Source organism: Galeopterus variegatus, unplaced genomic scaffold, assembly GCF_000696425.1.
Source record: "Galeopterus variegatus unplaced genomic scaffold, G_variegatus-3.0.2 Scaffold2374, whole genome shotgun sequence".
Lineage (NCBI taxonomy): Eukaryota > Metazoa > Chordata > Mammalia > Dermoptera > Cynocephalidae > Galeopterus > Galeopterus variegatus.
This window is the reverse complement of record NW_007728485.1, coordinates 207,722-234,463: the sequence shown is the minus strand read 5'-3', so window position 1 is coordinate 234,463 and position 26,742 is coordinate 207,722. Positions and strand designations below refer to the sequence as shown.

General features: G+C 45.9%; 2 protein-coding genes across 4 annotated transcripts in view; one reads left to right on the top strand and one right to left on the bottom strand.

Moving 5' to 3' along the window:
• The window catches only part of TRIM41 (tripartite motif containing 41), an 8,067-nt gene extending 3,547 nt beyond the window's left edge, over positions 1-4,520 (top strand). Inside the window, exons 3-8 of one of the 3 annotated variants that reach the window (XM_008581514.1) lie at positions 1,408-1,638; positions 2,174-2,196; positions 2,397-2,524; positions 2,917-3,092; positions 3,685-3,748; positions 4,104-4,520. In XM_008581514.1, coding sequence (XP_008579736.1) covers positions 1,408-1,638; positions 2,174-2,196; positions 2,397-2,524; positions 2,917-3,092; positions 3,685-3,748; positions 4,104-4,183 — 702 coding nt within the window. In that variant the 3' untranslated portion in view covers positions 4,184-4,520. Of the gene's footprint in view, positions 1-1,407; positions 1,639-2,173; positions 2,197-2,396; positions 2,525-2,916; positions 3,777-4,103 lie in introns of those variants that run through there. The other 2 variants (XM_008581513.1, XM_008581512.1) reach the window with 2 other exon arrangements.
• Positions 4,521-5,263: 743 nt separating this feature from the next.
• GNB2L1 (guanine nucleotide binding protein (G protein), beta polypeptide 2-like 1) lies at positions 5,264-9,894 on the bottom strand. Its single transcript, XM_008581510.1, has 8 exons — positions 9,656-9,894; positions 8,490-8,661; positions 7,808-7,955; positions 7,467-7,562; positions 6,964-7,074; positions 6,387-6,527; positions 5,746-5,856; positions 5,264-5,382 (listed from the first exon to the last, which is right to left on the bottom strand). The coding sequence occupies exons 1-8, from the start codon at positions 9,762-9,764 to the stop codon at positions 5,317-5,319; spliced, it is 954 nt and encodes a 317-aa protein (XP_008579732.1). The 5' UTR covers positions 9,765-9,894; the 3' UTR covers positions 5,264-5,316.
• Between the last annotated feature and the right edge of the window lie 16,848 nt (positions 9,895-26,742).

Below are 26,742 nucleotides of genomic sequence, written 5' to 3'. Positions count from 1 at the left end.
CCCTTGCGAGGGGGGGGGCGGGCATGGGGATGGCAAGCCTCGGCGTTGCTCCCGCGCCTCGCTCAGCCAGTGAGCGGGAGCCGGTCTGTATGTGGGATCCGAACCCTCCGACAGGAGCGCCGCCGCGCTTCCCAAGCGGCGCACTATCCAGTGCGCCACCGGGCCGGCCCCCCCCTGCCTGTTTTTGTAAGGCTAGCCCAGCCCCACTGTAAACTTCAGAGACCAAGCCAGGACATCCTCTCTCTCCCTTTCCCGCCTCCCTACCCGGCCAGTGGCTGGGCCTTGCAACTTCCCAGGGTCCATGATCATCGCAGCCTACGTGTCTTAATGTAACTGCGAGGCATTGAGTGGGGGAATCTGAGTCTGGGAGTTGGATAGTTATCCTGCCTCTGGCCAGCTGCCCAAGTTGATCCTTTTGGGCTCTCTCTGGGGTGCAGAGAAGGTGTGCCAGGATCTCAGTGTCACTGTGGCAGAGAGTGAAACTGACTGTGGTGGCTGCTTCCTTCTCCCACCTGGCCAGCCAGGACCTCCCTCCCCACTCTGGCCAGTTACTCTTTGTCTGGAGAATGTCTTCAGCTGACGGTAACTGGGTGAAAAGCATGCCTACCACCCTGCCACCCAGGGTGGCCCAGCCTGAGCAAATGGGATGGGACTGGGCAGGAGTTTTTTTCTGTTGTTACAGGATATTAAGTATCTACATAATATTCTTAATCTTGCCTCTTGGACTACAGTGCAGAAAATACTAACTATATGGACCTTTACAGAAAAATTTGACAGCTCCTGATCTAGAGGGTTTGGGTAACTCTTCTAATGTCACTGTGACTAGTAGTACAGTCAGGACCCTAATTTCATGTCTTGATTCCTGAATTCTTTTATTTGTTCATTTCAAAAAAAATTCTTACCAAGGGCTTACTCTGGTTGGTGCTATGCCAGGGTCTGAGGACACTGTGGCAAACAAAGATATACCTAGTTCCTTTCAGTGGAAGCTTATGGTGCAGTAGAGAAGGATGTTAAAAGATATTCCATTGTAAACATAGCATTTCAAATATTATATATGCTATGAAGAGATAGTGATATTTATGAGGATGGTCCTAATTTAGATCTGGAGGGGAAGGAAGGCTTCTCTTGGAATATTTAAGCTTAGACCTGAATGGTGAGTCAAGTTAGGAGGAGATGTGTTCCAAACAGAGCTTGGTGAGTTTGGGACCAGTGTGCCAGGAGTATGGGGGTGGTGCCTGGTGAGGCCAAGAGGTGGGGAAGGAGATGGGGGCCTCTTTCCACTCCCAGGTCTTTCTTAGACCTGGGGAATACAGGGCTCCCTTGCCTTGAGTTGAGAGGCAATAGTGGAAAAACTGGTTTATCTTCTGTGTTGACTTTGTATCCACCATCCCCTTTGCATCATTGTAGAGCCAGATGAAGTCAGAGCTGGCAGCTGTGGCCTCAGAGTTCGGGCGGCTGACACGGTTTCTGGCTGAAGAGCAGGCAGGGCTGGAGCGGCGCCTTCGAGAGATGCATGAAGCCCAGCTGGGGCGTGCAGGAGCAGCAGCCAGCCGCCTGGCAGAGCAGGCCGCCCAACTGAGCCGCCTGCTGGCTGAGGCCCAGGAGCGGAGCCAGCAGGGGGGCCTGCGGCTACTCCAGGTGAGCGGTGTCCCCCTTCTGTCCATAGCTCCTTTCCCCCCCACTCCCCAGCACCCTGTTTGCTGTGTCAGACGGTGCTTACAACAAACACCTGTCCAGAGTTGCCTCTTTTCTCACTGGAAGGAACCTACAATTATTTAAACTGAAGATCAAAAACATTTTTTTGAGGTTGGAGACAGAGTTAGTGAGGAATGTAGCATGTGTTTCCATTACACCCAATGAAAAGAAAGACAATTCAGTTGCAGAAAGAGGGGTTTAAATGAGTTGAGGAAAGAATTTTTGACAGTGACATCCTGAAAAATGACCAAGTCATATTCTGAAAATTTTATTACTGGGCTTAATGCAGGATGAGTTAGGTATAGTGTTTGAGATGCATGCATGTTTGTTAAGGGCCTTGAGCGTGCTGCTTCTCTCTTCCTGTTCAAGTTCAGTCCTTTCTCTGGCTGGAGATTGGGGGAATGGAGCTGTCCCTGTGCAGCTGACCTTCTTTTTGTTTCTTTCTCCCTCTCCCTTTTTTTGTTTCTTTTATTCCCAGGACATCAAGGAGACTTTCAATAGGTGTGTTCCCACTCTTTACCCTTCGTGACCCACTGGCATCTGATTCCCCATCCCTGCCTCTCTTGGGTATCCCTCTCCTTTCCTTCCTTCCCCAGGACCTGAGTTTCTGCCTCCTGGACCCTCCTCTCCTTCCCCTCAGCTTCTGCTCTTCCCTCTGGGAATATCATGGTCCCACCCCCTGCCCGGTCCCCTTCCTCCAGGTGTGAAGAAGTACAGCTGCAGCCCCCAGAGGTCTGGTCCCCTGACCCATGCCAACCCCATAGCCATGACTTCCTGACAGATGCCATCGTGAGAAAAATGAGCCGGATGTTCTGTCAGGCTGCGAGAGGTAGGGAGGTCACCTGTACGACCTTCCTTTGCCTTTCCCTTCATGGACCTGAGATTGGGTTCTGAGGGAAGTTGGGTCGGGATGGGGGTGGGCTCTGAGATGGAGCAGAAAACAGGTATGCCACTTTGAGATTTAAAGCCAAGAGTAGTTTCTTTGGGCATGTTGTGAGGGTGGGGTGGCAAGAAGAGCCAAGGCCAGAGGAAGACCTGTCAGGTGCCCTGGGAAAGGGGGTGGGGAAAGAGGTGGAGCCCACAGGAACCTGCTCCTGGCCTCTAGGATGGTGTGGGGAGCTGGATGGAGGGGTTATAGAGAAAAGGCTGAAGCTGTGGAATTGGCTTCTGATGAGGGACAGCTGTTCCAGCCCTGGCATATTTGTCCTCCCCCCTCCCAAGTGGACCTGACGCTGGACCCTGACACGGCTCACCCAGCCCTGATGCTGTCCCCTGACCGCCGGGGGGTCCGCCTGGCAGAGCGGCGGCAGGAGGTTGCTGACCATCCCAAGCGCTTCTCAGCCGACTGCTGCGTACTGGGGGCCCAGGGCTTCCGCTCTGGCCGGCACTACTGGGAGGTAGAGGTGGGCGGGCGACGGGGCTGGGCGGTGGGTGCTGCCCGTGAATCAACCCATCATAAGGAAAAGGTGGGCTCTGGGGGGTCCTCTGCGGGCAGCAGTGATGCTAGCTCCTCCCGCCACCACCATCGCCGTCGCAGACTCCACCTGCCCCAACAGCCCCAACAGCCCCTGCTCCAGCGGGAGGTGTGGTGTGTGGGCACCAACGGCAAACGCTACCAAGCGCAGAGCTCAACAGAGCAGACACTCCTGAGCCCAAGTGAGAAACCACGGCGCTTTGGCGTGTACCTGGACTATGAGGCTGGGCGCTTGGGCTTCTACAATGCAGAGACTCTAGCCCACGTCCACACCTTCTCAGCTGCCTTCTTGGGCGAGCGTGTCTTCCCTTTCTTCCGTGTGCTCTCCAAGGGCACCCGTATCAAGCTCTGCCCTTGATCAGCCTACCACCTGCAGGGGCCCCTCTTGTCAGCAATGGAGGGTTGGGTGGTTTTGGATGGCCCATAAGTTTGGGGGCTCAAAGGCCCCTCCCACTGTTTGTTACTGCGTTGCTTCCCACTCCCCCTTGACCCCAGGCCCCTGCTTCTCCCTCTAGGAGCCTAAAGAACCCTCCTGGCCTCCAGCTCGGCCTTCTGTCATCTACTATGTCTGTCCAACAGGTCTGCATGGGTCCCTGATAATGAGAACAGCTTCCTCATCTTCCCTGTTTGCCTAGGCCCAGTCTGCCCTGGGGTCTGACTAAGGGATTCGGGGAGACTAATTTTCATACCTTAACTTCCTTTTCCCTACCCCTGCTCTTCAACCTTTATGTCAATTCTGAGGCTGGAGTGTTTGGCAAGACTCAGTGTCCTCATTCTAATTCCATTATCTAGTGCAAATTTTAGCTAAGGGATTTGGAAGCTGTTAGGGGGAAGCAGGCTGGGCAAAAGGGTAGAGCGGGTAATAAATGTCTACTCTTGTGGGGAAGGAGGGATTCTAAACTCTCCTTCCATCCCCAATTTTCTACCTCCATAGACCGGCCAGAATTTAGCTTCAGTGAAAGATCTGGAATGGTCAACATGATTGAAACTACATACCATTACATCACCCAATAAATTATTTTCTCCCCACTTCCTTTTCCCAGCACTCAACCTAGAAGCAAATCTGTTCCCACCTTCCCTCCAGGTCTTTCCCCTTTGTTCAGTGGAGTTTCTTTTGTCAGTTTCCAGCCTCTCCATGCCTTTAGTTCCATTTGAAAAGCCCTGATGGGGTGCCTGGGGACAGGGGTTTGGGCCCCTGGGAGAACCTTGGGTATAATCTATTTTTCTAGTAACCCCTTGACTTGTCACTTATCACCTTTTGTCCTCTGCTGTGATGGCTGAGGTGAATTCATGTTCTTGGGGAAAAGGGATGGTGGGTTGTGTTGTGGAAATAAAATGTTTATTTGCTTCTTTTGTGGAGTCCATTCCTTCAGATGGGCACAAAGTGAGGACGCAACTCAGAAGAAATTTGATTTCCTTCTTCCCCACAGTAAGCCAGTCCTAGTAAATGAGCCAACTGGTTAATTGCACCTCTTCAAGACACCTCCTTTTGCACCTATCACACTAATCAGTGTTCTCATCAGGCAAGGATGCTGTTTCAACAGTGACTGGGACACAAATCCTTCCCCCATTTGAGTACTCCACTTTGTTTATTGGCACCTAGTTCTTGAGGATCACTTGCCACTTCCTTTCTAACCACTGAGGTTTTCCCAAGAATCTCAACATCCCTGGCTTGCAAGCCCAGGGCATAGGAAGTTTTCTGAATTGTTTTTCCTTTTGAAGGAATGGCAAAATTCATCTCTGTTCAGTTCTTTCTTACGTGTTAGGAGTTGGACCTGAGGAATCTGCTGTTCTTAAATTGATTGCAACCACTTTGGAATAATCAGTCCCATTCCCTCAAGAACAGTTTCCCTAGGCTTAAGGTACGCCCTAACTGATGGGGAAAGTTGGGGAAACTTGCATTTAACTTCCCATAAACATCACATCTGATGTTACATTTACTGATACTTACCCTTCCTCCCCAAAGCCTTGTTTAGTTGGTCCACATATTTCATTACCCTGCTTCTAGTTTACCAATGCCTTAGCTGAAGACTTCTTTCTTAACTTGTAAGCACAGGTTGTAGCATTTTTGCTTATCAGATGAAAAACACTTTCTAAAAGTTAGAAAGCCAGTTTTTTTTTTATTTCTAAAGCTCTGCCATAAATTTCTAGCGGGTGCCAATGGTCACCTGCCACACTCGTACCAGGTTGTCTGTATAGCCAGCAAAGAGAGTCTGCAAGGGAGAAATGACGATAGGTCATGTCAAAACCAAACTCTGCAGTCTCACTAGCACAGCAAAGACAACAGTTCTTTAAACCCCACTCTTAACCACCAGATCATGTATTTCTAGGGAAAAAAGCTGGTGATAAGGATTCATACATTTTATAACTGGTTAAGTTAATCTAGGCAGTTACCATCGCCCTCCAGATCACAATCTTCCCTGCAATGCAAGAATATGTACTCTGCACTCACTGGCATGGCTAACTAGGCCATTCTAATCAACACTGGTCTTGTACCTGACAGACTAGACATACTAACAGCAAAGAGAGGAAAGAAAGTTTAAAGCTAGGTCAACTTAGAGGACAGATCCACTTACCTGGCCATCAGCAGACCAGGCCAGAGAGGTACATTGGGGTGGCTCTGCCTTGCTGCTGGTACTGATAACTTCTTGTTTCAGTTCATCTACGATGATCTTGCCCTCCAAATCCTGAGTAACAGGGTAAAACCAGGGTAAAGACACCTGTAACACTTTTACACCAGACACCCAAAACAGAAGTCCCCTCTCAAAAGCCCCTTTATAACCTGATTCTCAATAGGGAATGATTGCGCCCCCTAGGGTACATGTGGCAATGCCTAGAGGCATTTTTAGTTGCCACTCCTGGGGTGAGGGGTGTGGTTTGCTACTGGCATCTTGTGGGTAGATACCAAGGATGCTGTTAAATATTCTATAATGCACAGGACAACCCTGCACAACAAAGAATTACCCAGACCAAAATGCTGAGGTTGAGCAAGCTGCTATACACTATCACCCTCTTTAGTAGACAAATGTCTCCCACCACTGCATGTCCTAATCCTGGGAAATTTTAACCTTCCTGGGTCTCTACCAACACCCTGATGGTTAGCCATTTGTTCAGGAAGCTGACTTGGCAATGACTCAGATGGCAATACAGTAGTCAAAACAGTGGCAGGGCTCACAGCACAGCCAGGTACTCAGTTTGAACTATAGCTCACACTTACCCAGATTTTGATGCTGGGGCCCGTGGCAGCACACAGCCAGTAGCGGTTGGGGCTGAAACACAGGGCGTTGATGATGTCCCCACCATCTAGTGTGTAAAGGTGCTTGCCTTCGTTGAGATCCCAAAGCATGGCCTGGCCATCCTGGGCAGACAAATAAGGTGAGTCAGGGCAATGTGACCTCTTCTGGATGTCAGTCCCACCCATCTCAAGATTCTTACCTTTCTCCCAGTACCCTGGGCTTTTTGAAAGCTAATGACTTAAGTATCAATACTTATTTCTGTATGCCCCTTCCTTTAATGCAGGATATCCCACTGATCCTGTTGCCTCTGATAACTTATATATCACTACAGTCGATTCTGAAAACACAGAAAACAATCTTTTTCACCTAATTATACCTTAACTATGTCACTTTCAGAAAGTGATCTTAAGAAACATACTCTTGGATTGCTACCTCATTATCCTAAATCAACCTGGTCAACCTTTTAACTGTCTTTTACTTTATGTCAAAGACACTGGCTAAGTATTCTTTCTATGGTACTCTACTCTATTGAGTAGGAGACTGCTGGCCCCCAAATACCTTGCCTCCAGAAGCACAGAGGGATCCATCTGGAGAGACAGTCACAGTGTTCAGATAGCCTGTGTGGCCAATGTGATTGGTCTTCAGCTTGCAGTTAGCCAGATTCCATACCTACAGATAGGTGAGGTTCATAGATGAAAAGAACCTAGCACACACCAGCTAGAGTCAGGAAGATTCAGATCCCCTTTCTAAAAAAAGGCATGGCACCTTGTTTAAAAGCATTCCTGGGCAGGGGAAGCCATTTATTCTATCAGTAACAAAAAAGAAAGGTTAAATAAGGAACTGTCTTTGTCACTTAAGGCCAATTGAGATTAAAATAGGTACAAAAAGCTGTGTACAGTTAGGTACTTCAGACCAAAAATCAAAAGCTAATGGCCTCTAATGAGAAAAAAGGAAAAAAGTCAACTGAGGGACTCTTCAGAGCTTTCAAAGTTGGAGCCTATGACCACCAGGGAGCACATTTTGGCTTGTAAAGGCCCTGTGTGCCCTGGCTTGAAACTCACCTTCACCAGCTTGTCCCAGCCACAGGAGACGATGATAGGGTTGCTGCTGTTGGGTGAAAAGCGGACACAAGACACCCACTCTGAGTGGCTCTCATCCTACAAAGAATGGAAAGGAAATAAAGGAAAAAAACCCTGTCCCACGAAGCTCTAGACTGCAACCCCTCCCACCTAGTGGGATGGATGTTGGCTCCCTGGCATTTGCATCCCCAGAACCTGAACTTTTAAGATCCACAGAAATCACTTTACATTCCAGAAAGGACTTAAACTCACCACATAAGGCGAAGTTACAATAGTGGGAGAGAATCTTTAACATGTACTGTCTGCCTATGCATTCACTTTACCTGGACAGTATATTTGCATACACCCAGAGTATTCCACAACTTGATGGTTTTATCTCGGGATCCAGAGACAATCTGCCGGTTGTCAGAGGAGAAGGCCACACTCAGCACATCCTTGGTATGGCCTACAAATCGTCTAGTGGTGGTGCCCCTGAGAGGGAGAACTTGGTTATTCTCTTGACAGACTTTGCAAACATTTTCCTTCCACAGTCAGATTGTTTTTCTGGCCTTGTCCCTGTCCCAGTGGGCGACATTACTCACAACCCTGGATGTGGCTCTGATTCCAGCAAGCCCTTGGCTTGAATATATGCCAGAGAATCCCTTCAGAATTGCAGGACATGTCCTCACTTCCGCATGGGCATTGGCTGACAATGTCGTCTGTCATCACCAGGATCCTCCATTACACCTACCACTGACAACTCAGAACAGAGCTTTCAAGATAAAGCATGTTCAAACTGTTACCTACTCCAAACTGCTGTACCTGGCAACAATGTTCAACCAGACCACACCTCAGCAATTCTGAGTAACTAAATCATAGCCAGGAGGAAGGCTGACCAACGCAACTATCGGCCTTACTGTTCCCAGATGGACCTGACTGACCTGGGAAACCACCTCTCAACTGCATCTACCTCATTTTGGCCTAAATTTTACCCAAGGCCCCAGAGCTAAGTGAGCAGCTACTTGCGTTGTGAGATCCCAGAGGCGTAGGGTCCCATCCCAGGAGCCTGAGAGGGCAAACTGGCCATCTGAGGAGATGACGACGTCACTAACAAAGTGGGAATGACCCCGCAGAGCACGCTGCGGGATGCCGTAGTTGGTCTCATCCCTGGTCAGCTTCCACATGATGATGGTCTTATCTAAGAGAAGGAAAAACAGAGAAGGAAAACCAGTGAGGAAGCCCGCAATACACTTGCTGATCTACCAAGCAATTCAGGATGTCCCAAGGTTACAGGTGGGTTAACAACATGACAAATTAAGATACATAAGTGGGGAGGGGAACTGCAGGCTATAAAAGCAGTTACTAGCCCCGGTTGAATAACTTACTACCCCAGAATAAAGAGGCAGGTAGAGAGCTAAACTGTTCCATGAGAAGTTAATTCAGGTGCAAGAGATTAGGGACAACCTTTCCTGAGATTCAGACTAACTCAACATCTATATTGTGTTTTATCTGACGTCTAATGCAAAAACACAGCAGCGTGGGTGCAGGATGAGTAACTGGGGTAATTAATGCTGGGAAAGTCACTTTACAGGCTACAGGATTGGATGCTTTCACTGAAACATGTCCCAGTCAAACAAGCTTTTCGATTCAGTGTCAGAAGTGATCCCGGCGTCAATTTTTAATAGTGTGGGAGCAAACGGAAGACACAAGAAGCCTCAAAACGTAGTCAAGTACAGAGGAAACTAGAAAGAACAGGCCGACGGGTTTAAGTCAGGAGACGACAACCCCACCCCACCGCGCAACCCACTCACTCTCCAACGAGTTGGGGGTCGGGCGGCAGCTCAGAAACAGCCTCTGGGTTTCAGCATGGACACTCAGATGGCATGTTGGGATCATCACCGCCCCGCCCGGCCCACAGGCCCCTTCGCGCACTTAGCCACACCAGTGGGGGAGTGGGCAAGAGATAAAAAAAAAAAAAAAAAAAAGTTCACAACCCTCCAAAACTCCTAGCAGCCACAGCCTGTTCTATGTCTCGGCGTCATCATCTGCAAAGTGGGATCCCCCAGGTTGAGGCCTAGGCTTGGGTCTACACGCCCCAACTCGCCAGCCACCGGCCCAGCCACGCGACACGACAAATTCCCAGTTCCTCCCGCCCCCCAGCCCCGTCTCCTGCTCCGCACTTTAGCCCGTACCTCGAGAAGCGGACAGTATCATGTCCGGGAACTGCGGGGTGGTAGCGATCTGGGTTACCCAGCCGTTATGGCCCTTGAGGGTGCCACGGAGGGTCATCTGTTCAGTCATGGCGGCGGCAGGCGTGGGTGTCGCCCCTGCGACGAGGATGGAACCAGATAGCTCAGAGAGACGAGCAGCACAAGAGAACACACCGCAGACCTCAGGAGAAAAAGAAGGAGCAACCCTCCCCGGAACCGGAAATGCCCGGCCGCCGGAGTAAAATGGCGTCCCCCTGGTTCACTTCCGCTCAAGATGGCGGCGCCCTAGTAGCTCACAGGGCGGGGCGGAATCGCGTATCATGGTCCCCTCCCTCTGGCAACATAATTTGGCAGCGCTGTTCAAATTCATTCTGAAATCAACACTACCAGGTGTTTAAAAAGGGTCCTCATAGGATGGTTACAGTGTGATGTAGAAGCGAAAAGAAGTGTACGGCACATTCCCATAAGGATCACCTGACGGCTTCTCATAGCGTGAGCCCTGCACTTTCCGCTTGGTGCCTCCGAAGGCTTAATTTTGAGTTGAACACAGAGTAATGATGGGCAACTTGAAAAATATGGTATTAAAAATTTTGCAAACCAGTGTGATTTCCCACTGTCTTAGTTTCAGAGTTAATGTTGATTTCATTATGGAGTAAATTTTAAAATTGTAGCTGCTGCTTTGTCTCTTACATTGAAGGGAGATATCCTTGTTTGAGCATTCTTTTTTTTTTTTAAATAACAAAGCTATTGTTGGAGTGAGCAGGACTGAAGCCACATTGGGACCTAAAGCTGCCTGGGCTGCAGGTGGGGGATGATTTTAAAAAGGACAGTTTTGGACAGGCCCGTGGCTCACTCGGGAGAGTGTGGTGCTGATGACACCAAGGCCGCGGGTTCGGATCCCGTATAGGGATGGCCGGTTCGCTCACTGGGTGAGCGTGGTGCTGACAACACCAAGTCAAGGGTTAAGATCCAATAAAAAAATAAATAAAAATTTATTTATTTATTTATTTTTTAAAAGATGACCAGTAAGGGGATCAACACCACGCTCAGCCAGTGAGCTAACCGGCCATCCCTATACGGGATCCGAACCCGCGGCCTTGGTGTCATCAGCACCACACTCTCCCGAGTGAGCCACGGGCCGGCCCAATAAATAAATTTTTAAAAAGGACAGTTTTTTTTTCCTCCACTCTTGCTTCCCATCCCCTACCTTTCTTACCTCGCTTGCTAAGTAGGAAAACAAGGCTGAGAAGCTAATTAGTACTTCGCAAAGCTAACAGTTCTTTCTTTGAGACTTGTAGAGTTTTGAGAAATGATCAAGGCCAAATGACTGGAAGCTGACCTTGGGCACCAGCCAAGTACACTGGCGCAAATCAAAATCATGCAGGATCCTGAGATGACAGCGAAGATGAGAACAGAAACCAGACGAGGCCTTGGCAAGACCTTGTATCTGACTCACAGACACGGACCCCTCATAATCACATCTCCTTCTCATCTGCTTTTCACCTCCTACATTCCATTCCCTCAATCTTTCCTTTAAAAACGCCTCAGTAAATGTAAATCTTTGAGATGGGATAGCCAACCATCTCCTTCAGCTGAATACATCTGCTTTTCTAACACCAACCATTTGACTTCTGAGTTTTTTTTCTCTCCTTTGAAAAGGGGTGGGCAGCCAGACCTGAGTCCAGTAACACTATCATTAAATTATCTGCTTGTGATAAAATCCAGCCATTGTCAGATATGAAAGTTACCGTGATTGTAGAGTGCGTTTGAGTATGTATGTGTCTGTTTCCTTTTGCTATAACCTCTTTTACTAAAGTTCTAACCCTTGAATTGCTTTTTTTTTTTTTTCCTTTTTGTCTTTTTTCATGACCGGCAACGGGATCGCAACCCTCGGTGTTGCGACCGCACCTCGCTCAGCCAGTGAGCGGCCGGTCTGTATGTGGGATCCGAACCTTCGGCGGGAGCGCCGCCGCGCTCCCAAGCGGCGCACTGTAGCAGTGCGCCACCGGGCCGGCCCTAACCCTTGAATTGCTAATTGGAGGAGGGAATGACCTGTTTTTTAAACTATCATGGTATTGATCATCTGCTAAAACATGACCAAACTGACACCATTTTGCTTCATCAGGCAGAAAAAAAAAATGTATCTTTGCTGATTTTTTTGAAATATTTTTAGAAAATATTTTTGTGAAATAATATATTCCTGAATTATTAATGCATTCCTTCTAAAAATAATTTGTTATGGTAATATAGACTTATTTCTTCTGTTGGTTACATTTCATTTTTTGAAATGGGGACCTTCATTTATTTTAGATTTGCAAAACTGAGCTTTCATGAGGCCTAAAATAAAATAGGTTAAACATTACCAAAGGCATTTTGATCTGTTTAAATACCTTCTTTGCAACCCACTTACATTTTTTGGCATTACAAAGCTCACTACTTAATTGACCTTATCAGTCCCACTCCTTCCCTGAATTCTTCAGCTATAAATTTTGGCCTGGACTTCTGGTTCTTGAAAGATCTTTCTCTCTTACTTTGAGCTTGTAATTTATATTTGAGAAATGCTGAATCAGAACAATTGACCTCTGTAAGAAAAAAACATATTTTCAAATAAACTTTAAAACCATGCTCAGGTGAACTATCAAATCCTTAACAGATCTCCAGGCCCAGAAGGCAACTCTTCCCTCAAGAGATTTATACTCTGATGGTGTTCAGTGAGGCATTCCAAGTCCAGAAGGACTTAGTACAGTCAGGCCTAAGGCAGGGGAGGGTTATGGAGTGGAAAAACTATGGAAGAACTAAACACTGGCCTGTGTGTTGCTACATGGCCAACCCATTCCGGCCTACGCAAGAGCATGGAGAGTTCTTGCAAAAACTGAAAGACTGAAGGGAGAGACCTCTGGGTTCTGACTTCTGGAGACTCCAATCGAAAGCTTGACCACTCCACAGAAAAACCCATGGGCCTGGGGGTCCAGGTGTGCCCTGAAGGAGGTGCCCCTAGACAGGAAGCAGTGTTAAAAGGATACCTGGCTGCCTGTCGCCTTTCCACTCAACCACATGGCGTGTAAATATGTAATGCCTCCCATTCTCACACATCCCTGACATTAAGAGACAGTACTGGCAGCATCCCACTCATATGTTTTTTTAAAGGGGTGGGGACAGATCAGGATGATAGCAGCCACTAAGATCTATGCAAAATAAATGGGGTATTATACAGGAGTATTTACTTTTCTATTTGTAACATGTATTAATCTTAGTTTCTCATCTGTGAAATGAGATTGGAAATAATATTGATACCTACCTCACATGGTGGTGTGGAGAATAAAGGAGTAAATGGGTAAAACGACCAGAACAATGCCTGGCAGAGGAAATGCTGTGGAACTTAGCGAGCACCTCTTAGGTACCAGGCTGTTTTAGGTCTGCGGATACAGCTGTGAACAAGACAGACGGGGACCCCGGTTGTTGTCGTTGTTTGGTTGGGTTTCTTTCTTTTTTTTTTTTTTTTTTTTTTTTTGCAGTTTACATCCTATGGTGGGTGAAAGGAGATTAAAGGGGACGACTGAAGTAAAGATACACGGAGATGTGGGAGAGAGCCCTGTTGGTATATGGAGGAAGAAAGTTTCAGGCGGAGGGAATAGTTAACCCATTTTTTGGTTGGGTTTTTTTTTTTTTTTTTTTTTTTTTTTTTTTTGCAGTTTACATCCTATGGTGGGTGAAAGGAGATTAAAGGGGACGACTGAAGTAAAGATACACGGAGATGTGGGAGAGAGCCCTGTTGGTATATGGAGGAAGAAAGTTTCAGGCGGAGGGAATAGTTAACCCAAAGGCCCTGAGCTGGAGTGTCTGAGGAGCCGAGGACAGAGCACTGAGATGGAGGTGGGGGCAATGACTTAAGGCCTCACAGGCTTGGGGAAAGACCTTTGCTGTGCATGCCAGAATGCATGGGGGGGGGGAAGGCAGAAGTCAGGCAAGGGGTAGTGGCAAAACTGCCACAGGCGTGCGGGGAAGGCCAGGATCCCTACAGACCACTTGCTCTCCTGGTCTCTGCAGACTGCCCTGCCTTCCCCCGCAGTCTCCTTGGGGCTCCGCAGGTGCTGTCCTGGCTGTGCTCCTCCACAGCCTGATGAACGTCCTCTTAGGGCCCCAGGCTTGTACATCACGTGTTTCCTTGGCACGCTCAACTGGCTGCCCTTTCGTTTTTCCAATACTGAACCTACCCACGTGCTTTGTTTCTCGAGTGGTCATGAAAGACCCCTTCCTTCATCCACCTCGATAACCAGCTCGCTGTCCCCCGACCCCGGTCACGCCAGCGCCTCCCTGGCTCCTCCGCACAAATGGAGGGTGAAGGACTACAGCCGCCTCTTCGTGTGGACTGAGACCCCTTGGTGAGGGATTCCCTGGCTGTCGGACTATAAACTCGGAGGATTTCCAATCTCCCTTCCATGTCCTGCTAACACCGGCACTCAGTCACACCGTTACATTTTTTTCTCTTCCGGGAAACCTCATTCTGCTTTTTTCTTGAACTTTGCTCAGGGAGCCCCTTGGAATCAGCATCCCTGAGAGCTTGCCGGGAGTCCAGTTTAGAAGAGAGCCGCCCCCTGCCCTCCCACCCCCGAGACGCCTCACGCACGCGCAGGGACGACACCTCCCGCACGCCTCCTCTCCTTTCCGGAGGCCGGAGGTCAGCGAGGCCGGAGGTCAGCGAGGCCAGCCCCGCCCGACCCCTCCCCGCGTCCTCCCTCGCCCCGCCCAGGGGCTGCCCGCTTCCACGCCTCGCGAGACCGAGGCCCAGGCCGAGACCCAGACCGCGGAAGGAGCCGTCCGCCCTCCGCGGCTTCAACCGGCGCCCAGACATTTCTTTATAAGAGACGATTGTGGCAGCCCTCCCGCCCCCACGGGGTCCATGGGGGGAAATCCGAGTTTTGTCCTGAAGCCCACCTGGACCGAGACGACGATGCCAGCCAGAGGAAAGGGAGAACTGGAATGTATGGCGCAGTTTCCCGACGACCAGACCCTGCAGGTTCGGGCTTTCCCTCGTTTTCCTTAACCCCCCGCCCGTCCACCTCCTTGGGGGGGATGCCGGCGGGCCACAGTTGCCACCAAAGGACGATCACGAGCCTAAGCAGTCGTCCCGATCCTAGCTTGAGGCTGGCACGGGTGGCGCGGCCGTCTTTCCAGCTCAGCAACCATCTGGAGTTGAGGACCATCTCGCCTGCGTCCCTCAGGGGCACCGCAGCTGCCGGCCTGCGCAAACGCGCCTGGCCCGGGCCGGGGCCTCACCTCTCCGGAAGGAATCCGTGCACTGACTCTCGGTCAGCACAGGGAGCTTGGTCCCTTTCAGCAGTGACGTCCTTCAGCTGCAGGTCCAGTGTGAGAATCCGCCGCGCCCCTCCCACAAGAAGTGCCTGCACGCGCTGGGCTCCCAGGCCTCTTTCTTCTCACCCAGAAGGCCTTTTCTCCAGCCTCATAGAGGTGAGAAGTCTGCTTGCTGGAGGCCCCCGCCTGACTTGTGGGGGAGAACCCAGAGGCCAGTGAAAGAAAAGTGAGCCGAGATGCCGGTTACCGTTCAAGCTTTATTAAAGGAAAAGAACCTGCCGGGCTGCAGCCAAAGAGGGGCAGGGGCAGCCCGAGGTTGTCCTGAAAATGGGGGGCAGCAGCAACAATGGATTTGCAAGGGTTTATATTAGCTGTTGGGCGGGAAATGTACGGGGGGAGGGACCATTAGGTTGATGTAATGCAGAAGCCGGAAAGTTGTTTTAAGTCAGGAGGCTTCTCCCAAAGGGAAGCGGGGAGGGCCTTGGTGCTGGAGTGGAAGACGAGGCTGGCTGCTAGTTTGTGCTGGTGCTTAATGTTTGCACAATGGCCCCGGTCACGTCCAAAATCCATTAGCCAGCCCATGCCTTTCTGGCTGGGGCCCACCGCTGCTGGCCGGGAGTTCATAGTTAGCCACCCTCCTTCTCTTAGTTAAATGTAAGCTTCCCTTGGGTCTCAGCTCAGCTCAGCTTGTCTTCTTAGGGAAGCCCTCTATTCAGGTCTAGGCCTGGTTCCTTTGTTTCATGCTCTCACAGTGGTTGTGTAGTGTGTACTGGTCCTTAGCTCAATGTGTAGTTATTTGAATCCCTCACAGCTCTCTTATATGAGTGCCCTGAGGACAGGAACTGGTTTGTTTCTGCTCAGTGTTGCATTCTCAGCACTCAGTGGAGGGTTTGGCCAGCCTCGAAGGATGAATAGTAAAGAGCAAGTGGTTAAAGAGGGTTCCAGGCAGAGTGATCAGCATGGGTGCAGAGGTTTGGGAGGGGGAGGGCTTTGAGGGGAAAGGTAGGGGAAAGTGAAACCCCAAGGTGGGCAAGGAGCCCTAGTCAGGAAGGCATTTGCTGCTAAGGTATCTGGATTTTTGTCCTGTAGCCTAAAGCCGTCTCTTTAGGATTCTGATCTCATCTCTCTCCTGCCTACGGCATTTGTTGTCATAATAGAGGCTATGGTGGAGGAGCAAGACTAGAAACAAGAAGAGTTAAGCTACTGCAGTAATCAAGGTAAGAAGTGAGGCAAGCCAAGAGCTGAGGCACTGGACAAGAGGTCTAAGGGAGGGACTGAGTGCTTATTTAAGGCCTTATGATTAAGTGGTTGAACATATCTTCCAATCCATCTCTCTCTTCCCTACACTACCTCCTTCACTTCAGTGTCTAGAATTGGGTTCTGTATACAGAAACTATTGAATGTTTGAGACCTAAAGAATTAAGCTCAAAAAGGTTGGAGACAGGAAACATGTGAGCAATTATAGGTGCTGCCCCATTCCTTTTAGTGAGAGGTGGGGATGTGGTATTAAGTCAGTCCTTGAACAAATCTTACAAAAAGATCACACACTTTTTTTTTTTTTTTTTTTTTAATGGCTGTCTCCTAATAAAGATTCAGTGTCCGGGCCGGCCCCGTGGCTCACTCGGGAGAGTGCGGCACTGGTAGCACCAAGGCCGTGGGTTCGGATCCTATATGGGGATGGCCGGTGCGCTTTGTTGACCGTACCACCCCCACTCCAAGAGCTGGGAGAAGTGGGTGTCATATCTATTAATCCACTGATGCTAAGGCTACTTTTTTTTTTTTTAAAGATGACCGGTAAGGGGATCTTAACCCTTGGCTTGGTGTTGTCAGCACCACGCTCATCCAGTGAGCAAACCGGCCATCCCTATATGGGATCCGAACCCGTGGCCTTGGTGTTATCAGCACCACACTCTCCCGAGTGAACCACAGGCTGGCCCTAAGGCTACTTTTAATAAGGTTCCAGCTAGGTGAGGCTCTTTTCCACTGAACATTTTTGAACACCTGGGCCAGGCACTGGCTATAGAGCCTAAATGAGGCTGGTAATGTAGATATGACTATTTTCCCTGAATCTATACCAGTAGTTCTCAATGTCCCCCAGAGGACACTTAGCACTGTCTTGAGACATTTGTGGTTGTCACAACTGGTGGAAGACTGCTACCTGAATCTAGTGGATAGAGTCCAGGGATGCTACTAAGCATCCTACAATGCACAGGGCAGCTCCCCGCAACAAAGAATTACCTCATGCAAAATGTCAATAGAGCTGAGGTTGAGAAATTCTGGTCTAGACCACAACATGCATCAGGTCTTCATGCCAAGACTAATCATGGGGTCCAAGCTCAGTAAGATAGTAAGGCTAGCAAGTGTCTGATAAGTTGGGAAGGAAAAAATACGGAGTCAGTGTAATAGTGGCTCCATAAAGCTGAAGGGCAGATATAATAGGAGTGTGTTTAAGTGCACTATGAAGCTAAGAGCTAAGGTCATAGTGCAATTGGACTTGAGGATTTCAGATGTGTAGCAAATCTATGTGAAGATGAGGTCCAGACTATAGCTACAGGAATAGAGAGAAGCAAGTTTAAATAGTCTGACTTGCGATACAACAGTCAACAGCTGAACCTAGTAGGGAAGACATTCAATAAACAGTGAACATCTGGTGCATATGGATATACTAGTTTTTCCTAATGTTTTTGTAACCCATACCCTTACTTTTCATATACCTCAAAATCTCAAATTCTCCCTCATTCAGTGTTATTTAAAATTTAAAAATTAAGTATCATGACTAAAATTAATCAAAGCAATGGTAATTTTAGAAGGAAGAAATTTATTCAGATGATATGATAACAATGCTACTCTTAAGTCTGAACTTTTCTTTCCTGGGTGGTGTAAAAGATGCAACAAAACACAAGTATCTTTCAACAACATTCTTGCACTGTTTTCTCCCACAGCTAGATATACCAAAGGAGGAAAAAAGCTTTTAACATGTAAGAAGAAAATGGAACAAATGGAATAAAGATGACTGGTAAGGGGATCTTAACCCTTGACTTGGTGTTGTCAGCACCACGCTCATCCAGTGAGCAAACCGGCCATCCCTATATGGGATCCGAACCCGGGGCCTTGGTGTTATCAGCACCGCACTCTCCCGAGTGAGCCACAGGCTGGCCCAAAGCTCTTCCAGTGAGGAATGAACATTAGTGTGAAACATATTCCTCCCAAACACTACCACAGGTCAGGGACACATCACCCAAAATTAGTTCTAAATGTTTCACTTTTTTCTTTGAAATAACCTTCATGAATCTCGTCCTTCAAAGACTGGCCAAGAAAATTATAAATTTTTAGCATGAATTTGCTCATATATACTTATATATACGTTGTACTTTTATGACTGTATTTTTGGCAAGTTTTGCTTGAAGTATTTCATAATGGGCTGAATACAATTCTCTTTGACACCCAAGGAACTTCAGTATGTAACAGTAAACACTGAACAGCATTCAGGTCTTCAAAAAGCAAGGCAAATTGGGATGGAATGTACTATTTTTCACAATGGTCTATGCTAACAGCAAAGCTGAAGATTTCCAATAGATTATTGATGGAAGGTCATGCTTGATGGTGACTGCTGTGGCACATCTCGAATGTCAACTTCAGTTTTTGCACAAAACAAGGCATTGCTGTAGCACCATCAACATATACTCCTATAAAAATTCCCCCAACTCAGTTCATTTGATACAACTTCAAAAATGTTGTCTCTGGTGGTCAAGTATTAGGCTCATGAAAGTAGCACATCCAGTTTTGAAAGCCTTATTTTGAATGTAAGCAAAGCACAGTTTTCTTCATCTCAACTAATAACGAAGAAGGAGCTGATGTTTTTAAATCCTGAAGTTTGATATACTCAGTCATTAATTCAGAGTTAGGACTGCAGAAGTAGATGAAGAAATTCTGGAGTGCCTCAATTTCCTCTCAAAGTTGTGGCAGCACTTGGAATGCAAGTTTTCACAAATTTCTCCACTTTTTTTCTCTTGTAATTAAAAGGGCTGTTTAATATTAAGCCTTCATGGCCTTTGAAGATTCCTTTCAATATTCCAATAATGTCCAACTTTAAAGCTGCAGAGGCTTGTACTTAGCAGAACACTCCACTGTTTTTAAGGGCATGAGTTTAACAGTGTTTGGCATGCTGTCACTACCCAACACTTTCAGATAATGCAACTGAAGAAACTGACCCTGTCTTCTGCATCATAACGTGAATATATACTTGATAAAAGCCTCAAAAAAAATTTTTGGCTGCCATTTTTAGCTACCTCAAAGGAGAAAACAGAAAAACAAGTACTGATGATAGAAGCATCTGGTCCCTTTTGCAGAATGATGAATAATATTTTTAGTGCCAGCTGGGTGACAGGGCAATACAGGCATCCAGCTATATACCTGAGCCCCAGTAAGTGAAATCTTCATTTTCTTTTTATACAGTGATCTGCCGCCTAAAACCTGACACCATTTAATGATACCCTTGGTCAAATCTAAATGATCTTAATTTCATAATCCTCTGATTCTAGCCTGCGGAGTCAAGATGAACTCTAACTCATGGGATGGACAAAATGGAAGATGTAAAGAAGTAAGCTTTCAGGGCCAAAAAGCCTTTTATACAAAATCAAACTTTAAAAGAATATCAACCTTAAAACACTATAATTGTCCTGGATATCCAATAGAAACAGCTGTATAAGTGGTATCATATCCACAATGAACATTTCCTGTGGCTACCCAACCTTTCGTACACCTCATTGATGATAGGCCTTGCTCTGAATGCTTTCTTGCTCTTCTTTGTATTCCTCCCAGTCAAGGAGTTCCTTCCAACTTTATTTCCTATATTAAGAAAAGTTAAGTCTTTTTCTTCAACATTACAATACTAAATTTGATTTTATAAACTATAAGTCTCCCCACACCCTGGAATGCTGATATAACTTGTAGGAGAAGGGGAAGAGAATGTCTTTCTCTCCTCTTTCTGAAAATCAATGATCTATTCTTTGAATCTATTAGTAACACCCTCTCTACTCAATCCCCCTAAAACTAAAAAGCTTGATCACTTCCAAAGTAGATTTTAAAAAACTGTGCTGAATTAGTAGGTAGCAAGAGAGAATTCACTGCAGCCAGAGCAGTGTGATGGACAATGTATACTATAACATTAAATAAACTGCTATACAAAAATAGTATTATGAGGATTGTTCCATAAAATTCTAAATCATGCCCCTATAATTTGTATGTTTATTAGTGAAAGGAAGTGCGAAAGTATAAACTGCATAAAGAATGAAAGAGATTATGTCATTACCATCAGTTTATACATAACTTACAGAAAATACAAATTTTTACCAGTCCAGTATAGTTCCTATATTTGGCAACACTATTACTTAAGTTCTGCTATATGTTTGAAAATAAAAGTGTGCTTTAAAATATTATATATTTCAGAAAGGGATCATCCCAGTTTGACTTACTTAGTTCTGTTATTTGTTTATACTTACTGATATGCTTGACAAATAACTTTTCCGGTTTTAAATGAGGTTATCTGGCCTCCCCAGTTGAAGAGACTATCACTTTTCTCTAAATTGGCTTTCAATTAAAATTTGTTTCAAAATCCTTTCCAGAAAAATCTAGCAGAGGATTGGTTCCCTCCTTTCCTCAGCTTCAGTGTACTAAAAACTGGAAGCATAGGACATAGGAGTAGTTTCTACATGGACAAACTTAATTATTACCCTGGGGGAAAACATGGTGCTAGGGTTTGTCCCTAAAGTCGATTTATAGTTAGATTTGTGTCTTAACTGTGTAATTACCATTAGTTACTGTAAAATGGGGGTGGTGGTGGTGATGATAATATCTAACAGATGACATCTGTAGGACAGTGTTCTGTGTTTGTGTTTTGGCTACAACCCAGAGTAGGTAATACAGTTTACTTTGAGACCAAGTCTACACATGTGCACAGTATATATTACTTAAAAGTCTCATAAAACAGTACTTATTTCATTTAGATTATCAAATTTGTGGATATATAGTCATTCATAATATTTTGGTTATTCCTGTAATGCCCATCAGGTCAGTAGTGATGGCCTCTCTTTTATTTGGGATACTGTTAGTTTATGTTTTCTCATTATTTTCGTGGTTAGCATGGCTAGAAGGGTTTTATTTTCATTGATTTTCTTCATTCTTTTTATGTTTTCAATTTCAGTTATTCCTGTTCTGATTTTTATTTCTTTTCTTTCACTCACTTTGGATATAATTTGCTCTTACTTTTATAGTTTCCTAAATGAAAGGTTCAGTTACTGATTTTAGATCTTTCTTCTATTCTAATATATGCAGCATTCAGGGTTATAATTTTTCTTCTACTGCATCTCACAAATTTTGACAGGTTGTATTTTCATTTTCATTTAGTTTAAACTATTTTAAAATTTCTCTTGTGACTTCTCTGATTATGTGTTGTTTAATTTCCAAACTTGGGGTTTTTTAAAGCTATCTTTCTGTTATTGATTTCTAGTCTAACCCCACTGTGGTCTGAGACCATACTTTGCATGGTGTCTATTCTTTTAAATTGGTAAATGTGTATTTTACCATCCAGAAGGTGGTCTGTCTTGGTGAATGTCCCATGTGGGCTTGAGGAGAACATATATTTTGCTGTTATTGGATAGAGTATTCTGTAAATATCAATTAGATCCAGTTGATTGATGGTGCTGTGCAACTCAACTGTATCCTCACTGATTTTCTGCCTGCTGAATCTGTCAATTACTGATAGAGGGGTATTGAAATCTCTGACCTATAATAGTAGATTTAGTTATTTCTCCTTCCAGTTCTATCAGTTTTTGCCTCATATATTTCAATGCTCTGTCGTTACGCACATACTCATTAAGGATTGTTGTGTCCTTTTAGAGAACTGATCCTTTATCATTATGTAATGCACCTCTTTATTCCTGACAATTTTCTTTGCTCTGAAGTCTGCTTTGCCTGAAATTGAATCATCTACTCCCCTTTCTTCTGATTGGTGTTATCATGGCATGTTTGTCTCAATCTCTCTGCTTTTAATCTATCTGTGTCTTTATATTTAAGGTACTTTAAGGTGGGCTTCTTGTACACAATATATATTTGGATCTTGTTTTCTTTACTTTCATCTTCTAATTGGTGTATTTAGAACATTCACATTTAAGATGATTATTGATGTTGTTGGATTGATATTTACTACATTTTTAACTGTTTTCTATTCGTTGCCTTTGTGTTTTTTTTTTTTTCTTTTTTCTGTCTTACACCCCTTTTCTGCTTTTTTTGATTTTTTTTTTTCCTTTTTTGTCTTTTTTACTGACCGGTAACAGGATCGCAACCCTCGGTGTCGCGCCCGTACCGCGCTCAGCCAGTGAGCGGGAACCAGTCTCCACATGGGATCTGAACCCTCGGCGGGAGCGCCGCCGCACTCCCAAGCGGAGCACTCTCCAGTGCGCCACCGGGCCGGCCCTTGATTTTAATTGAACATTTTATATGATTCCATTTTCTCTCCTCTCTTAGCGTATCAATTATATTAAAAATGTTTTGGTAGTTTTAAATTCCATATGCACCTGCACTGGTGTTGGCTCTACTCAAACACTTACCAAACATATAATTTGGGGGAACAGGCTCTAGTAAGAATGAGCATATGCTAATGGTTTAAGCCCAAATAATGCTTTTTGTGTGTGAATTATCTCCTTTAAGCCTTGTCACAACTCTCTAGAGGAAGGAAGAGCCTTGGAGGAGAAAGGCTTGAGCACAGGACAGTCCCCTGGGATGAGGGTGTAGGTTCAGCTGTTTAAATCCAGAGCTCTTGCTCTTTGATGCCTGGACGTCTGTGCCTCATTTCTCAAGCATGATCCACAGCCAGCACCTTACTTCCCCTGCTCCTTCCCCTATAGTTAGAGCTGCGGATGTGACCACTAAATCACATGGGCTTTACAGCCTCCATGCAAAGCTCTCCTTTTTACCCCCCTAAAGGCAAAATCCAAGTGCATGAGGGATGGCATGGGCACAGGACTTTTTGTTTTTGGAGGCCACAAACATTTGACTGATGAGAATGGTATGGTTTGGCAATTCATCTTTCTATGTGACAGTAACATTATTCAACAGCAATCACAAAGCCTGTCTGCATCGCTTTTGCCAAGGTTCCACGCTGGTTACCTTCAACTCTGCTCCAAGCTGGGTGGCACCTCCAGGCATGTGGCCAGCCATTCACCTCACCCAGGAGAGCATTGCTATTGAGCATGCAGCTCCCTCCTACAGGGCAGTCGGAGATGGCTTCTCCTGCAAAGAGAGCAGCATCTTGGGCACCTCGATCTTACACTGTGAAGGTGGAGATGGCTTCTTCAGGAAAGAAAACAATAGGAGTTTGTGTAGAAAAGTGCAAGACTGTCTCAACACAGATGCTGGTCCTGGCTTCCTATTAACTTGCTCCTTATTCTGAACAGGTCTCTGAAATGCTCTTCAAGTTTTCTCAAGGGCTAATAAGAACTTTGATACATTGCTAAGTTTTGCTGTATGGGATGGGATAATAGGTGGGAATGTACTTGGTAAAATTAAAGCTGTATGCAAGCTGGTTGTGTAGACATCTGTTTTCTTCAAATTTATATTCCTCTTTCCTCTGTCCTGTAATCCCTCATCCCCTCTCTCCCCAAAAGCATCATGGAGTTTTGTCAGAAATGTCTTCCACGCTGGTTACCTTCAACTCTGCTCCAAGCTGGGTGGCACCTCCAGGCATGTGGCCAGCCATTCACCTCACCCAGGAGAGCATTGCTATTGAGCATGCAGCTCCCTCCTACAGGGCAGTCGGAGATGGCTTCTCCTGCAAAGAGAGCAGCATTTTGGGCACCTCGATCTTACACTGTGAAGGTGGAGATGGCTTCTTCAGGAAAGAAAACAATAGGAGTTTGTGTAGAAAAGTGCAAGACTGTCTCAACACAGATGCTGGTCCTGGCTTCCTATTAACTTGCTCCTTATTCTGAACAGGTCTCTGAAATGCTCTTCAAGTTTTCTCAAGGGCTAATAAGAACTTTGATACATTGCTAAGTTTTGCTGTATTGGATGACATAATAGGTGGGAATGTACTTGGTAAAATTAAAGCTGTATGCAAGCTGGTTGTGTAGACATCTGTTTTCTTCAAATTTATATTCCTCTTTCCTCTGTCCTGTAATCCCTCATCCCCTCTCTCCCCAAAAGCATCATGGAGTTTTGTCAGAAATGTCGGACTAAGGTGATTTCCATACAGAGAGCAGCTCCAGGTCAGCTCCCTGTGGTTAAGACTGTGGGTATGGACTGCTCTCAGTCCTGTAGAGTGTCTGATTCATGGCAGCTCATTCCCCTGAACTGCTTCCATCTCTGACTTAATGGCAAAGAATTACCTCTGCCCTGGCTTCAGCTTATAGGAAGAAACTTGGTGTTGTGTGCTTGTTTAGAATTAGGCAGTGGAAAAGAAACCATCACTACCCTGCTAGGCAGGCCATAAAATGAGGCTTAGCCTTTCAACCTACTGCAAAATTAAAGTCCAATAAAACAGAGAGCACAGAACACATTTCACAAAAGTAGGAGATAGCGGAGCATATGGTAAATTGAGCAAACGGGGGTGGGTGGCAGCGGTGTGACGGCTGAAGAGGAAATTGCAGGAGTGTAGACATTTCAGTGTCCTCTTATTCAGGACCCTGGCTGTGTACTAGAAAATCATTTCCATTAGGACTATATGAAGTTGGATTTCAAGCTAGAATGTAAAACGAACAAGCTAAGAGTGACTCTTGTGTGGATGCAGAGTAATTCATTGCAGCTGTCCACTCGGTACTGGTTGAATTTACTTTTTTAAAAAACTTGTACTTTCGAACTAATTTTAACCTTGCAGAAAAGTGTAAATAATACAGAGTTTCCATATATCCCTCACCCAACTTCCTCTAATGTTAATAGCACGATAATTAAAATCAGGAAACTAACAGTGGTGCAATACTGTTAACATAGTGAAGACTTTATGCTAATTTCATCATCTTTTCCTCTGATGTTCCAGAATCCTCCCCAGGAACCCACATTGCATTTGGATTTTATTTTTTCTCATTTTTTTGCAATCTGGATTCCTCAGTTGTTCCTGTCTTTCATGATCTTGACACTTTGGAAGAGTTTGGGTGGGTTATTTTGTGAATGTGCCTCCGTTTGGGCTTGTCTGGCATTTTCTGCTGATTGGCCTGAGGTTATACCTTTTTGTGAAGAATACCACAGAATGAAGCTTCTCAGTGTGTCACATCCCCGGTTCTAGATATCAACATGCCTAATTCCTGGTGATGTTGACCTTAATCACTTGGTGGAAGTGATTTCTGCTGGGATTTCTCCATTGCAAGGTTGTTCACTTCGCAGTTGTAAATACTTTGGGGAAGATACAGACTATTGCAAATCTTGTTTCTCCTGAAACCTTTGCCCGTGAGTTTTAGCATCCAGCAGTGGATCTTTTCTGCAACAATTATTACTGTGGTGTTTGCCTCACAGTAATTTCTATTTCCCTCTTTCTTTCTACGCTTATTAATTGGAATTCAACCTCAGGGATGAGCTCTTTCTTCTCCTCCATTTATTTATTTATGAGACTAGTTTTTAAAATTTGTATCCGTAAGTACTCATAGATATTTATTTAAGGCAATGTGTTCTAATCCAATCAAGTCATTACCCGTTTTGTTTCTCAATTGTTCCAGTCGTGCATTAGGATCTCTTTTAGGTGAGCTCCTGTAGTCTTTCTACAAACTTTCATCTTCTTTGAACAATTCCTTACTTTTCGGCAGCACAAGATGCTTCAGGCTCATCTTGTATTTCTCCCACTCCAATCCTGGAACCAGCCACTTCTCAAAAAGCCCTGGTTCATTTTATTGGTAACAGATGTTTAGAAACAAGACCTGAGCACAAAGTGTGTTCGTCACTCCTGGACATTGTTATTTCTACCCTCTCAGCAGACAGTCGGGGCACTGTGCATGCACACTGACCTACACGTCTGTATCTATTTACTTGTATGTCTGTGTCTATAGCTATATCTATCTATTTATCTATCTCTATTTCCATCTATCAATGAAAACTATGTTTTTACACCGATAGTTCAGATTCCAATCCAACAGCACAGGGTCCATTTAGCTTTCTCGCTTTCCTTGTTTGTAACTTCTTTTTCTAACAGTGAGAAACCTGGGCCGGCCCGGTGGCACACTGCTACAGTGCGCCGCTTGGGAGCGTGGCGGCGGGAGCGCCGAGGGTTCGGATCCCACATACAGACTGGTTCCCTCTCACTGGCTGAGCGAGGTGCGGGCACGGCACCAAGGGTTGCGATCCCGTTGCCAGTCCTGGTCCGACGCTGAGGGTTGCGATCCGTTGCCGGACACGAAAAAAGACAAAAAAAAAAAGAAACCTGCTTCTCATTATCTAGAAAATATTCCTCATTTGCTTAAGTTTAGTATACATGTGAATTAGTTTCGGGTTTGCTAACACACAGTCCTATGAGAAACATATTTACTGATTAGCATACTGCATTACCGTGCGGTTCTTTTGGTCTTTATTCCCACAATATCCAGGCCAGACTGCTTTCTACCATCACTTAGTTAGTTCTTTCCTTCCCACTCCACTCAGTGTGGTTATGTTATTCACTTGTACTAATGCAGTTTTTGAGAGAAAACAGGTACTCAAGTCCTCGAACCAAGGTGAGTGCGTTCACGGTGGCTTCCCTCTAACCCAGCCTGGCTTTCCAGTCCAGATCTGCTACCACA